This window comes from Eptesicus fuscus, chromosome 22 (genome assembly GCF_027574615.1).
Source record: "Eptesicus fuscus isolate TK198812 chromosome 22, DD_ASM_mEF_20220401, whole genome shotgun sequence".
In the NCBI taxonomy this organism is placed as follows: Eukaryota; Metazoa; Chordata; class Mammalia; order Chiroptera; family Vespertilionidae; genus Eptesicus; species Eptesicus fuscus.
This window is the reverse complement of record NC_072494.1, coordinates 43,809,844-43,825,077: the sequence shown is the minus strand read 5'-3', so window position 1 is coordinate 43,825,077 and position 15,234 is coordinate 43,809,844. Positions and strand designations below refer to the sequence as shown.

The window sequence follows — 15,234 nt, the reverse complement described above, 5'->3', positions numbered from 1 at the left end:
CGGACGCCTCCTAGTCTGCCTGGGCCCCTCTCCGGAGGGTGTGGGGACAGGTCCTGCGGCAGCTTTGCGGGTGCGCATTCCGTGAGACGTGCTCCAGACGTTTTCTTCCTCAGGTCGTGAGCAGCGTGGGACTTTCTGGGCCGGTCGCAGGGAAGGTCGTTTCTCCTCTCTGGGTCTCCCCGGCTCCCGTTCTCCACCCCGGAGATGCCGGCTGTGGTACCGGGCCTGCGGGCCGTTCCTTCCCCCCATCCCCACCGCCCCCACCACCCACTGACCTCCTCCGCGACGGCAGCGTCTTGTTCCCCAGGAAACACAATCCCGGACGACTGCGGCGGGGACGGGTCTGGTCCCGCCCGGATCCTGCCCGCGGCCTCCGAGTCCATCTTGCCACCCGGACTCTTCGCGTCGCAGCGATTGTTGGGTTCCAGCTGTTTTCCGAACAGAAAGTTGGTGACAAGGGATTCGTCATCGAAGTCAAACCTTCGCTAATATGGTGTGCGTTTTAGGTAGCCGACACCGTGTGCCTGGCGTGGGCAGAGTCCTTGGTGCAGCTTACCCATGTGGAGCGGCAGGCAGTCCCTGTCCCCACGGAATGGAAGAGGCCATGGAGACTGAAGCTGCACATGCTCAGTTCCGAGGCTGACCTTCATATCTGACCTTCAGACTTGATGCTGAGCGGCCTGTGTGCGTTTCTGTGTTATTTATGGACTTTTCTGCTCACCTGCGAGCTGCTCTCGCTGGAGTCCGAGGTGAGCTGTGGACGGTGGGTGCTCCGAGGCCGCCGCAGCCACAGGGCCTCCCGGGCCTCCCACCTGGAGTCTCAGCAGGGAGGGGGCGGGCCACCGGCGTGGGTTTCCCGTGGCCCCGCAGCATCACCGTGGCTCGGGCCACGTGGAGACCCACACACCTGTCTCTGGAGAGCCTGGGACCAGCAGACGGGGAGGTGATTGTGGGTGCCACTCAACGAACTCACCCCAATTCCACCAACACAAACGGCAGGCGGGCAGCACTCACCTCGCTCCCTCGCCATGGAGGCCGAGGCCTCCTCACACACGCCAGACTCGTCCTCAGGGCATCCCATAATGCGTCTTCTCTGTCCGGACTTAAATTCAACTCTGGTTCCTTCTCCATCAACACTCCCCCACCCCCCGCCTTCCATCACGGGGTGATGGACAATGGACGTAGCAACAGTTCCTATGGTAACGGCGTCGGAGCCGGCTCCGTGGAGAGCTGCATAAAGGCCTCCATCTCCGGACCAGCCGTGCAGCTGGAGGCCGCGCAGGCTGTCCGGGCGTGGCCTCCGGTTCCCTTTGGCTCCCCGGGGCCGTGGCGCTTTGGGTAGAGCCTTGGATTCCACTCAGCGTGGGGGTTGGTGGGCGTGGGGGTGCGTTTCTCAGCCCAGCCCGTGGCCAGGTCACTGTCTCGGTCCAGCAGCGGAAGCCCAGCCGATCCCGCCAGGCTCCTACCGCGAGCGCAGACCCGGAGCTGGCCACGCTGCCATGCCTGAGGAGAAGCCGGGACAGGACCCTGGGCAGCTGCTGGCCGCTCTGCCTGTGCCCTGCGGACGCACCGGTTCCTCAGACGAGGCAGGCGGCTCCGGCAGCCAAGACGACGAGCCTCTGGTCGGTCCGGAAGGCACGGGGTTCCACGGGCCCCGTGGCCGCAGGCATCTTCACACACAGGCCGTCGCCGTTCTCTTGCTGTTCCCATAGGAGCTTCTGGTCAAATATTTGCATTCTAGTCTCCCATTTTTTAAAGTCAGGGCCTCACGGGCTGGGACTTCCAGTGACCAGTGGTTGGGAATGATCCCGGTCGTCCTGGTGTGAATGGGTGAACAGGCCCTTCCATGTGGCTAACAGCCCTCCAGCGTACACCAGGCTGACCCTACAAGTGTTGACACTTTTCACCCGGAAATACTCTGAATGTTGTCGCCGATGGGCCAGAACCCACCAGGCGCCCGAGCTGCTCCAGGAGCGCAGGCAGCTCCCAGCGTGGCTCGGTGCGGGTGTGGGGCCGGGGGCGGGGGGGGGGGGTCACCTTTGCGGCTTGCTAATAGGACTCACCGGGACGATGCACTGAACGCAGTGGCCGAAGGATTTGAAGTGAGCTCCAGGGCAGTGCGTGTGGAGGAGCAGGGAGGGAGCTGAGCGTGTGTCCGGGGGGTGGGGGTGGGGGCAGAGCTCTCCTTGCTGCCAGGAAGGGGCAAGCATGTTGGTCATTTGCAGGCAGGATCTGAGGCCTGCGGTGGCCGTGAAGGCGTTCCCCGCAGAGGCTGGTCCCTGAGTGGCTACAGGAGAGGCTGAGGAGCAGCATAGTTCATTGTGCACGCAGGTCACGACCAGAGACCTCGGTGCCCCGGGACCTGGTGCCAACACCGTCTGCAGAGGGGCGCTGGTGTCGCCTCCTGCAGGGAGAAGCCGAGGCGGATGAGTCCCCGGCTCCTGCTGCTGGCACCCCGGTGCGGGGTTTGGATCCAGATCTTGCTCCAGCCCTTGTTCTGCCCGCTCTTCTTGCTTCCTCTCAGGGAGGCTCTCTGTGGTCCATTTCCATTGGACATTCCGAGCTGGTGCCAAACGCTCTTCCTCTGGCGCCTGTAGAAGTGGTCAGAGCTCCGGACTCCCGAGTGCTCCCCCGATAACACTCCTCCCCCCACGTGCTCCCCAGATAACACTCCTCCCCCCACGTGCTCCCCCGATAACACTCCTCCCCCCACGTGCTCCCCAGATAACACTCCTCCCCCCACGTGCTCCCCAGATAACACTCCTCCCCCCACGTGCTCCCCAGATAACACTCCTCCCCCCACGTGCTCCCCTGATAACACTCCTCCCCCCACGTGCTCCCCCGATAACACTCCTCCCCCCACGTGCTCCCCAGATAACACTCCTCCCCCCACGTGCTCCCCCGATAACACTCCTCCCCCACGTGCTCCCCAGATAACACTCCTCCCCCGACGTGCTCCCCCAATAACACTCCTCCCCCACGTGCTCCCCCGATAACACTCCTCCCCCCACGTGCTCCCCCAGATAACACTCCTCCCCCCACGTGCTCCCCAGATAACACTCCTCCCCCCACGTGCTCCCCCGATAACACTCCTCCCCCCACGTGCTCCCCAGATAACACTCCTCCCCCCACGTGCTCCCCCGATAACACTCCTCCCCTGACGTGCTCCCCCGATAACACTCCTCCCCTGACGTGCTTTCCAGATAACACTCCTCCCCCACGTGCTCCCCCGATAACACTCCTCCCTCCACGTGCTCCCCAGATAACACTCTTCCCCGACATCTCCCCCGATAGCACCCCTCCTCTGAGGGGCCGCCAGAGCTGCAAGGTTTAGCTCTGTCAGGTCCTGGTGACCTTCCGGAGCATTCTGCGGCGGCCCCTGCTCTCCTGTCGGGAGCCTGTCAGTGCAGTGGGCGCTGGGGTCCGCACCACCCTGTGCGCGCCTGGTGCCGCGGGCCCTGGTCCAGCCGAGTCACACCCTCCCCAACACGCGTCTCCTCCCTCAGCCCTCTACTGGTTCATGCAGGAGAAGGATTTCAGATGAGGTCATTAGCTGATGAAGCCTGTATTTAAAAAAAATATATTTTATTGATTTTAAAGAGGAAGAGAGAGGGAGAAAGAGAGAGAGAAACATCAATGATGAGAGAGAATCACTGATTGGCAGCTTCCTGAACACCTCCTTCTGGGAATCGAGCCCACAACCTGGGCATGTGCCCTGACCTCCTGGTTCATAGGGCCACACTCAAACCCCGAGCCCGCTGGCTGGTGGGTGAAGCCTTTTTCTCGGGAGAGGCGATGCGTTGCTCTGAGGTACCCACGCTCTTGGATCTCCTGTGTCGTGATCCCGGCTGCTGTGCGCAGGTGCTGGTCAGGGCAGGAGTCCCAGCTGCGGTGAGACTGGGGTCAGGCCTCGGGTGGCGAGCAGATCAGGTGGCCCTGAGGAGAATGACCTCTGCAGCGTCCAGGTCACTGCGTGGATGTCACCTCATAAACGGACGCAAACCGTGCCAGCACTTCCTTCCTGTGGGGGCCCCTGGGCAGATGTCAGGGTGAGACCAGGGAGGCGGAGCACGGAGTGGACCGGGACAGAGGTGAGGACGGGCCAGTGTGAGCGTCGGGATGTGCGGCTCTGCTGTCCTGAGGGGGCGCATCGCAGCTCCTCCTACCTGGCTTCCGGATGACCTTAACCCAGTGGTTCCCACCTTCCTAACGCCGCGGCCCTTCCATACAGCTCCTCATGGTGTGGTGACCCCAACTTCCTAACGCCGCGGCCCTTTAATACAGCTCCTCATGGTGTGGTGACCCCGACCTTCCTAACGCCGCGGCTCTTTAATACAGCTCCTCATGGTGTGGTGACCCCAACCTTCCTAACGCCGCGGCCCTTCCATACAGCTCTTCATGGTGTGGTGACCCCAACCTTCCTAACGCCGCGGCCCTTCCATACAGCTCCTCATGGTGTGGTGACCCCGACCTTCCTAACGCCGCGGCTCTTTAATACAGCTCCTCATGGTGTGGTGACCCCAACCTTCCTAACGCCGCGGCCCTTCCATACAGCTCCTCATGGTGTGGTGACCCCAACCTTCCTAACGCCGCGGCCCTTCCATACAGCTCTTCATGGTGTGGTGACCCCAACCTTCCTAACGCCGCGGCCCTTCCATACAGCTCCTCATGGTGCGGTGACCCCCAGCCATAAAATTGTTTTTGTTGCTACTTCATAACTGTCATTTTGCTACTGTTATGAATCGTAATGTAAATACCTGTGTTTTCTGATGGTCTTAGGCGACCCTGCTAGCGGTTCTCAACCCATGGGTTGTGAAAATTAGTTATGAAGTAGCAACAAAAACAATTTTATGGCTGGGGGTCACCACACCACGAGGAGCTGTATGGAAGGGCCGCGGCGTTAGGAAGGTTGGGGTCACCACCACATGAGGAGCTGTATGGAAGGGCCGCGGCGTTAGGAAGGTTGGGGTCACCACACCATGAGGAGCTGTATGGAAGGGCCGCGGCGTTAGGAAGGTTGGGGTCACCACACCATGAGGAGCTGTATGGAAGGGCCGCGGCGTTAGGAAGGTTGGGGTCACCACACCACGAGGAGCTGTATGGAAGGGCCGCGGCGTTAGGAAGGTTGGGGTCACCACACCACGAGGAGCTGTATGGAAGGGCCGCGGCGTTAGGAAGTTGGGGTCACCACCACATGAGGAGCTGTATGGAAGGGCCGCGGCGTTAGGAAGTTGGGGTCACCACCACATGAGGAGCTGTATGGAAGGGCCGCGGCGTTAGGAAGTTGGGGTCACCACCACATGAGGAGCTGTATGGAAGGGCCGCGGCGTTAGGAAGTTGGGGTCACCACCACATGAGGAGCTGTATGGAAGGGCCGCGGCGTTAGGAAGTTGGGGTCACCACCACATGAGGAGCTGTATGGAAGGGCCCCGGCGTTAGGAAGTTGGGGTCACCACCACATGAGGAGCTGTATGGAAGGGCCCCGGCGTTAGGAAGTTGGGGTCACCACACCATGGGGAGCTGTATGGAAGGGCCGCGGCGTTAGGAAGGTTGGGGTCACCACACCATGAGGAGCTGTATTAAAGGGCCGCGGCGTTAGGAAGGTTGGGGTCACCACACCACGAGGAGCTGTATGGAAGGGCCGCGGTGTTAGGAAGGTTGGGGTCACCACACCATGAGGAGCTGTATTAAAGGGCCGCGGCGTTAGGAAGGTTGGGGTCACCACACCACGAGGAGCTGTATGGAAGGGCCGCGGCGTTAGGAAGTTGGGGTCACCACCACATGAGGAGCTGTATGGAAGGGCCGCGGCGTTAGGAAGGTCGGGGTCACCACACCATGGGGAGCTGTATGGAAGGGCCGATGCGTTAGGAAGTTGGGGTCACCACACCCGCAGCGTTAGGAAGGTTGGGGTCACCACACCATGAGGAGCTGTATGGAAGGGCCGCGGCGTTAGGAAGGTTGGGGTCACCACACCATGAGGAGCTGTATGGAAGGGCCGCGGCGTTAGGAAGGTTGGGGTCACCACACCACGAGGAGCTGTATGGAAGGGCCGCGGTGTTAGGAAGGTTGGGGTCACCACACCATGAGGAGCTGTATGGAAGGGCCGCGGCGTTAGGAAGTTGGGGTCACCACACCATGAGGAGCTGTATGGAAGGGCCGCGGCGTTAGGAAGGTTGGGGTCACCACACCATGAGGAGCTGTATGGAAGGGCCGCGGCATTGGGAAGGTCGGGGTCACCACACCATGAGGAGCTGTATGGAAGGGCCGCGGCGTTAGGAAGGTTGGGGTCACCACACCATGAGGAGCTGTATGGAAGGGCCGCGGCGTTAGGAAGTTGGGGTCACCACACCATGAGGAGCTGTATGGAAGGGCCGCGGTGTTAGGAAGTTGGGGTCACCACACCATGAGGAGCTGTATGGAAGGGCCGCGGTGTTAGGAAGTTGGGGTCACCACACCATGAGGAGCTGTATGGAAGGGCCGCGGTGTTAGGAAGTTGGGGTCACCACACCATGAGGAGCTGTATGGAAGGGCCGCGGCGTTAGGAAGGTTGGGGTCACCACACCATGGGGAGCTGTATGGAAGGGCGCGGCGTTAGGAAGGTTGAGAACCACTGCCGTGGTCGTGTCCTCCTTCCCAAAGGTCTTCGTTCCACTCGCGCTCCTGGGAGCCTCGGGGTGCTGGCGGCTGGCCAGACGACCATGCTGATGGGGGGGGGGCGCAGCTGACTCACTGCTCTCTGACCAGAGCGTGTGACGCGACCCTCTCTCAGGGCCACGTGGTTCGCCCCACACTGCCAGGTGGCCCTCACCTCTGTGGGCCCACCCTCCTCTCAGACACACGGAGACCAACGTGTGGCTTTTTCGTGGAATGACAGTGTCTCTCGTCTCTGAAGAGCAGAGCCATCTCTCCTGGGGTCTTGGGTCCCTTGTGCATTGGCCTGCGCTGAGGACTTGGCTGTGTCACCTGTCGCCTCGTGCCAGGCGAAGCTGCTTGTGGCTGTGCCTGACGTGGGAGCCCTCTCTCCATGGTCCTTCCTCCATCCACTTCTCTTCTTGCTCCAGAGCCCGTGACGGTGCAGTTGGCTCTTGTTCAGCCTTTCCCGGCAATCGGTCAGGAATGTTGGGTCCCAGGGCTGAAGGGCCCCACTGGAGGGGCAGGGAGCATCGAGATGATACAAACTCGGCTCAGGCCTCAGCCACGACAGCTGCCACAGAGCCTCTGGTTGGAGGAGAGTTTCGGAGGGAGCTGACGGGAGCTGGCCCAAAGCCGGGGGCCGGGAGGGCAGTGGCGTGGCTTCTCTGTGGGGATCTTCCTGTGAGCTCAGCCGGAGGAGGCGCAGGGGCAGGCAGAAGCACAGGTTGCTGTCTGGCGCAGGTGTGGCGGGTGGTGGGACCCGGAGCCGCCGTGCTGCCGTGGTCTCCGTGGCTGACGTCCTGACGCTGTCGTCGCTCCACGTCTGCTCCTGGCCGTGCCGCCTCTTTTGTCTGAATTTCAGACAGGACAGTTGTCCGTTCTGTCCAGGTCGATTGCCTTGTTTGGTTACTTCAGAGCTGGCTGTGCACTGCCCCTGGCTGCCTCCCAGCCTCATTTCTGACCTCACCCGTGCCCGTTTCCTGCGGAGGATGCGGGCTTTTTGCACTCGTGAGCTCTGCAGGTGGGTCTGGGGGCCACTGCGCCCAGCCTCCCAGCCCTCGGCACCCCCTTCCTGGTCTCCCTGCCAATCCCTGCCCCCCCGTCCCCTTCATCACAGTGTTTATGACGCTGGGCCAGGATGGCCACACACCTGTCTTTCTCGCGTGTCTGTGGCCTGTGAGATCAGGGACCACATCTCCCTGCTTTTCGCATGCTCTGTGGTAAAGAATGACTCCCTGTCTCCCTCCTGGACCGTGTGGGGTGCGGGTGCTGCTGGGAGAGTTGATTCAGTGCAGCCCTGTCGCTGGAGGCATCCAGTGCTATCTGGTCTACCCTCTCCCCACTGAGTGCACCTCTGCTCCTCTCAGAGCTCCTTTCCTACCTTGGTTTGTCTCCAGGTGGACACCTCAGTGGTCCCATGTCTCATATCCACCACTCACTCGCAGCTCGAGGCGTGTCTGCCCCCAGGCCAGGCCCACGAGGTCTGCACAGAGAGCCTGCAGGTGGTGCCTGCCTGACCTGTTGCAGGGCCGGCTGACGTTCTGATGTTGGCGCTCCTCCCGCCATCTCTATTTCTTACCTGCTTCCTGAGTGTGAGGTGGTGGTGGTGGGTGCCCTCGAACAAGTCTGCCATGTGCTGAGTCGGGTGGAAAGCCTGCCGGGTTTGGCACAGGTCAGTGACGAAGGAAGAATCCAGGGGGTGGGTGTGTAGGTGACGCAGGTCCCCTGGGACCTTCCCTCCGCCTGGGAGCCTTGTGGTTTCGGTCTCCCCAGGGCTCAAGGCGGGAAGGGACAACCGGCAGCCCGAGGGTCTCTGCCTGGGACGGGCTCTGGGTGTGCCCACGTGGCCGAGCACACACGCGTGGACGCTCACCATTCCTGAGCTGGGTGTGCGTGACTGCCTTGAGCTGTGTCCAGTCTTTGGAGAGAATCTCTCACATCCAGAAAGGCACCCGAGCTGGTTCGGAGTTGCCGCCGGACTGAGAATGATAAGCACGTGGAGGCCTGTGTGGACGTCTCCGTGAGACAAGGTGGTTCAGGCTCTGGGACGGGGACCGAGGAGGACCAGTGTCCGCGTCCGTCTCCGGAGCTTTTGCTTCCGTGGCTCTGAACGTGTCTTGTTCCAGTTCTACCTGAGCTGTGTCCAACTTCAAAAATATGGTTCCCTCGTCCCGTAGCCACACGCACGGCTTGTTCTTTCGTTTTCTTGTGGAATTTGACTGCATCTGAGATTGTTTTTCTTTCTTAGCCGAATACCAAAAGCCATTAACACTTACTTGCAATTATGTTAAGTTCTCAGCATATAAACACGTGAAGTCAAAGGCTTTTATTTTTTATTTTTTTACTGATTTTTTACAGAGAGGAAGAGAGAGGGATAGAGAGCCAGAAACTGGCTTGATGAGAAAGAAACATCGATCAGCTGCCTCTTGCACACCCCCTACTGGGGATGTGCCCACAACCAAGGTACATGACTTGACCGGAATCGAACCCGGGACCCTTGAGTCCGCAGGCCGACGCTCTATCCACTGAGCCAAACCGGTTTCGGCGAAGTCAAAGGCTTTTAAAGGGTTTTAGAAAGCGTTAGACATGGACGTGCTTGCGGACTGGGCGCAGTGATTTTCCGGAGCGCGGCCGGCGGCACAAGCAGAGGGGTCACGCTCAGAAAGAAACGGCACGCTTGCCTTTATTCCCACCTGTCTGTGATTTCTGCACTTGTGACTGTGTTTTCCCGCTAAGAAATGAAGGCCCCCAAACTCAGCCTGTGGGTCCCCAGTCCCCACCGTGCGTGGCCCAGCGGCCTCGTGCAGGTCTGTCCCTCGGGGTCCCTGTGGCTACTCCCTTTGAAAATGTGGCGATTTGGTTTCCATGGAAGCAGTGGTGGGAGGTGTGAATGGGGCTCAGTGACCACGAAAGTCTTTCCCGGCCAGCGAGGGCCTGGCCTTCCCTGTGAAGTTACCACTGGGCTGTGTCCCAGCACTGGCTGGGCGGAGACACCAGGGCTGGGAGGCGGCCGGGAGGTGGGGACGAGGAGCTGGGGAGCTGGGAGACGCTGGCGTCCAGCCACGTTCTCACTGTCGCTCGCGCGCATGTGTGCGCTCCTGGCACCTCCCCTCGTGGCCTCGCTCGGCAGTTCCAGGGCAGCCCCGGGCACCGCTCAGACCAGGCCCTGGGCCTTGGTCTTCCTGGTCGTTGTTCCAGGACTTGCTGGCTTTGTCCCCGCAGGTTGGGCCCTGCGGGCTTTATCTGTCCTTGCTGTGGGGCTCGGGCTGGCAAAGTGGGCGCATGAGGTCGGCCTGGCCGCGCTGGGGAGAGAGCAGACTGTTGGCACAGACTCCAGGGCGAGGCTGCCTGAGCCGCCGAGCGTGGCACCCGCCTGTTTGTTCCTCAGCCCCAGAAAGCCCGAGCCGACCCGGCTCCTCTCCTGCGGGACACAGGTGCTTCCTCCCAGCACACCTGCCCCTCGAGCAGCAAGGCTGGGAAGAGGGAGGCCTAGTCCCGAGAACCTGGCTCTGCTCCCCTCTCTCCATCTCTGGTCCCTTCCCCTCGGGGCAGAGGGCACGCTTACCGGGGAGGCGTGATGGCTGTAATACACGGGCATTTCAGAAACCCATTTCCTTCCACTCTGTGGTTTGCAACTTGGTTGGAGAGGGTTGGTGACACCTGGCCTCCAGGCAGGTAGGGTAGATGCTGAGTGTCCGGCTGGAGAGCCCAGGCTGCTTGGGCCTCCTGTGGCCCCTCCACTCGAAGGCTGTGCCTAGCACCCCGGCTGCGAGGAGGGGACTCCTGTGCGGCTCTGTCCCTGGGCCTCGGGTGTGTCCTCCCGTCGTGCTTCTCCATGGGGTCCCTGCTTCCCACAGACCCGGCGTGCGCACAGTCACCTTCCAGCTGCTTCCAGTTCCGAAAGGAACTTTAGTTGCATTTTGAGTGTTTAAGATGCGGGTATTTAAACACTTGGCCAAGTTGTCAAAATGCAAGCTGTAGAAATAGTTAAGGTTTCAGGCACACAGGTGAGGAGCTGGCAGGGTCCAGCCTCTTGCTAGCCGTGGGTGAGGGATCTTGGTTTACAAAGGGTCCTAGAGACAATGGAACTGGCGGGGAGGTGGCCAAAGAGTTGGTTACCACAGGGCTTCTAGAAACCGAGATGGGCGAGGGCCTGGTTCATGGGCACCTGCTTCTAAGACCAGGAAGGTGGCGCGATGCCTGCAGTATTGCACTTCTGTCTGCTGCTGGGCTTTGTTGCCCCGGAAGGGGAAGAAGAGGATGGAGAGGAGACGATGGCACAGCCGAGCACTGGCCCGTTCAGCGGAGACGGGTGGATGGGAGAGACTGGAGCCAGGGTTAAGCTGAGCTCGTAAAGCCACAGCAGTAAGAGTCACAGCCCAGGGCGGCCAGGGCTTCTCATGAGATTATCTCGGTGGGGGCATTAGGTCCATTCCCATCAACACACTAACGAGAAATTGTTAGTCTTAGAAGCACGGGCGACAAGCCGGAGGCCCCTTACCAACTTGGGTGCTGGCAATTGGGGAGGGCTGGGGAGGAGGGCCTGCGGGCTGCAGCGCAGGTCTCGGCTCTGGGACCCATTTTATTATTTTTAGATAAGGGAGTTTGGCAGGTGAGTTTGTTAGGTAGACACACCAAGGTGGGGACCAGGTTAAAATGGGTAGGTGCTCAGAATGAGGTGCAGGGAGGAGGATGTAGAATTATGCCACCATTGTGAGTGTGTGCACAGCACAGAAAGTGGGCCACTGTGACAGAACTGTGGACAGAGTGGGGCCGCGCTGTCTGCAGTGTGGGCGCTGGGCTGTGCTTAGAGGGGCTCAGAGGGTGGGATTGAGGCAGGACCGTCGCTGGTCAGGTTTCTGAAGACTCTCCGCCCAGGCCTTTAGCTGACAGGCTGTGGGTGACAGGCTGTGGGTGACGGGCTGTGGGTGACGGGCTGTGGGAGACGGGCTGTGGGTGACGGGCTGTGGGTGACGGGCTGTGGGAGACGGGCTGTGGGTGACGGGCTGTGGGAGACGGGCTGTGGGAGACGGGCTGTGGGTGACGGGCTGTGGGTGACAGGCTGTGGGTGACAGGCTGTGGGTGACGGGCTGTGGGTGACGGGCTGTGGGAGACGGGCTGTGGGTGACGGGATGTGGGAGACGGGCTGTGGGTGACGGGATGTGGGTGACGGGCTGTGGGTGACGGGCTGTGGGAGACGGGCTGTGGGTGACGGGATGTGGGAGACGGGCTGTGGGTGACGGGCTGTGGGAGACGGGCTGTGGGTGACGGGCTGTGGGTGACGGGCTGTGGGTGACGGGCTGTGGGAGACGGGCTGTGGGTGACGGGATGTGGGAGACGGGCTGTGGGTGACGGGATGTGGGAGACGGGCTGTGGGTGACGGGCTGTGGGAGACAGGCTGTGGGAGACGGGCTGTGGGTGACGGGCTGTGGGTGACGGGCTGTGGGTGACAGGCTGTGGGAGACGGGCTATGGGTGACGGGCTGTGGGAGACCCACCTGCAGAGGGAGGACTTGGGAGTGGGACTGCAGAGAGTGACGGAATTCATGACCTTCCGTGTGTGCAGCCCAAGGGAAGGTGGTCCACGCCGGGTCTTCCCGAGGCCCGAGTCGCCCGGCTGACAGTGGACGTAAAATCGCTGGTGGAGTCGCTGAGGGACGGCTCTGGGTGCCCGAGGAGAGTGTCCACGTGGGCAGGATGATTAGGTCCACCCCTGGTCCTGCCTGAGGGCTGAGCAGTGAGCCGGTGACCGTTCAGGGTCCCTGTTTGACCCAGAGTGTCCGAGTCCCGGGGCCTCTGTCCGGTCAGAGTCTGATTGTCTGCATTGCTGTTCCTTCTCTCCCGCAGTACGAGTTCAAAGCCAAGAACATTAAGAAGAAGAAAGTGAGCATCATGGTTTCAGTGGACGGAGTGAAAGTGCTTCTGAAGAAGAAAAAGGTAGGACCTCTGAGCCGGAGCTGTGCGGGTGGGTGGGGCCGGCCCTTCCAGTGGGTCCGCTCTGAGCAGCCTCGGTGTGGCCCGGCCCGCGGAGCAGGTCAGGCAGGCGGCGGCAGGTCAGCGGTGTCGTGGTGGCCGGGGTGCTCTCCTGTCATCCTCGCGCCCCCAGCACACACCGACACCTTCGCCGTTGCGCCTGGGTCTTGGGAGGGAGCGAGTCCTCCTGAGGTCAGGCCGGCTCGGTGGGAGAGCGAGGGGCTGCGATCCCCCGACACAGCCACGGCTTCAGCCCCCTCTGAGGTGGCCCCTGGGGTCCTCCGACTCAGCGTGTGGGAGGCAGGCGCCGCCGCAGGGCAGGGGTGTGGCCTGAGCAGGCTCTCCATGTGGTGACATGCGTGTGGGCGTGTGGTCCCACCACGGCTGTCTTGTGTGTGGCTGTGGGAGGAGGACCGGCGTGGGGGTGGGACAGGCTGGGTTGCTGGGGGGCGAGGGAGGGTGTGCGTTTCTAAAAGGCGCGGGAAGGCTTGGCTGTGAGGCCTGGGAGAGGTCTTTCCGTCTCCACTCCCGGAGGCCTCGGTGCGGTACGTGACGCCAGAGGGCCATCGCTCAGTCCCGCGGGCCTCCGGAGCCGTCTGCGTCCTGACTGTGTCTGCGTTCAGATGGGACTCGGGCCCCTGCGCGGATCCCGCCGGGGGCAGCATAGGCCTGGGCGGCCGGGGCCGAGGGGTGCTCCAGGGTGGCCGTCTCAGCCCAAGGACTCGTCTCCTCCGCCCTCCTCCGTGGCCGTTCCTGCGCCGAGGGGCCGGTCGCCCGGACAGCGGGCGTTGAGAGGGTCCCCCGTACAGGAAGCCAAGCCTGCTCTCTCGCACCCCTTCACATTCCTAGGGCTTCTAGGAAGAGTTTCGGGCTGCGAGCTGGGAAGTGAATAGGAGAGACGTAGGACACGCCTCACTGTTTATGGAGAACGAAGCCCTTCAACGCACAGGCTGCAGGGCGTGTGCCCGCTCATTACGTATCGGACTGTGGGACCGAGGCCCCCCTGGTTCTTACGTGGGGACACCTTTCCTGCCCCGCGCATGCACACAGCACCTGCACGGGTGCCACGTCCCCAGGTGGATGAAGGCGGAGCCGGGAGGCAGGGCTGAGACTCACCGTGAAACTCCATCCCGCTGCCTCCCGGGGCTCCACCTCCACTGGCCGGAGCCGGTGATCCAACAGGTCTGCCCGGATCCGTCTGGACGCCAGGCTGGGGAGGGGCCTCGGGGAGCGTGGCTGGGCAGGCGGGAGCCGCTCGCAGCAGTCAGCCCCCGTCCTCTGCCTCCCGGTGACAGCCTGGGACCTGAGCATCCCGCGCCGCCTGTGTTTATAGGACGAGAGGCCAGGAGGGGCGGGGCCATCGGCGTGTCCCTGTTCCCTGGGGTGAGACCCAGTGACCCCGTCAGGGTGCAGTCAGAGAGCCAGGCTGTGGGGGTGCAGCCTGGTGTGGAGGCGGTCTGGGCGGCTGTACACATGCATCTGGAGGGTCTCTCTTAGAAAATGGTTTAGTTTCCTCATTTCCACATTTGCTCCCTGTGGGTCCAAACCTTTCAGGCCCTGGCTGGTGTGGCTCAGTGGATAGAGCGTCAGCCTGCGGGCTGAAGGGTCCTAGGTTCGATTCTGGCCAAGGCATGTACCTCGGTGGCAGGCTCGATCCCCAGCCCAGCAGTCGATGTGTCTCTCTCACATCGATGTCTCTCTGTCACCCCCTCCCTTCCACTCTCTAAAAATCAGTGGAAAAACACCCTCCGTGAGGATGGACCGGAAGCAGAAAAAGCCTGTCCCAGGGCAGCTTCGGGGCCAACCGCCCTCTCAGCTGAGCTGAGTCTCGGTGTCTGTGGAACTGGGCTTGATGCCGAAGGCGCACGTAACCCTCGGGGCTGGGCTGGTACGGCGTCCACGTTCAGGGATGCAGTGGCATGTGCGCGCATATGTGCGTGTCTGCGTGTGCGCCTCTCTGTGTGTGGGTCTGTGCCAGGCGTGGGCAGCATCGTGTGTGAGTGAATCTGCTGCGAGTGGTTCTTCCTGGTGCCCGGGTGCCTGGCCGGCCCAGTCTGCACAGGCCTGAGCGGCGCCCGTGCACGGCCTCGGACCCGGGGGTGACCACGTGCTGACTGCGTCAGGGCAGATGCTCTGGCCTCGAGGCCTCGCCTCCCTCCTCGCTCTCATCCGTGTTCCTCCCAGCTGCCTGGATGACACTGCCTCTGAGGCGGGGCGGGGCTCGGTCCCTGCGTGGGGGTGGCAGCCATTGCTTCCCCAACACATCGGGTGCTCCCCACACATCAAGCACCTGGGGTGTCCCTGCCCCCGACCCCACTCCTGGGCTGCTCCCCAGCAGCTCAGGGCCCCCTGTGTTCACGGCGCAGTGAGCACCTCTGCGGGGGCTGCAGGCTCCCTCCCCGCCCGTGTCCAGCTCCCCCACCCGCCTTTGAGAGAGGAGGGAGGGTCTGCGTCTCCGGCCACTCAACAGCCTCACTCGCCCCTGCCTCTCCGTGACGTCTTGACTGAGAGTCGCCCCTGCACCTGGAGAGACTCCCGAAGGGCCTGATGGGGCGGGTGAGACAGGCCTGGACCTCACGTGTCCTTGGGAGCCGGCAACTCTGGCTTTTGAGCACATGTGGTCCGTGAG

The 15,234-nt window shown here is 62.2% G+C and overlaps 1 protein-coding gene across 2 annotated transcripts in view; it reads left to right on the top strand.

Annotated features, from left to right (window-relative positions):
* The window catches only part of NOS1AP (nitric oxide synthase 1 adaptor protein), a 112,775-nt gene that overhangs the window by 66,803 nt on the left and 30,738 nt on the right, over nucleotides 1–15,234 (top strand). For both annotated transcript variants that reach the window (XM_008153086.3, XM_008153085.3), the window contains exon 3: nucleotides 12,480–12,569. In XM_008153086.3, coding sequence (XP_008151308.2) covers nucleotides 12,480–12,569 — 90 coding nt within the window. The remainder of the gene's footprint in view (nucleotides 1–12,479; nucleotides 12,570–15,234) is intronic.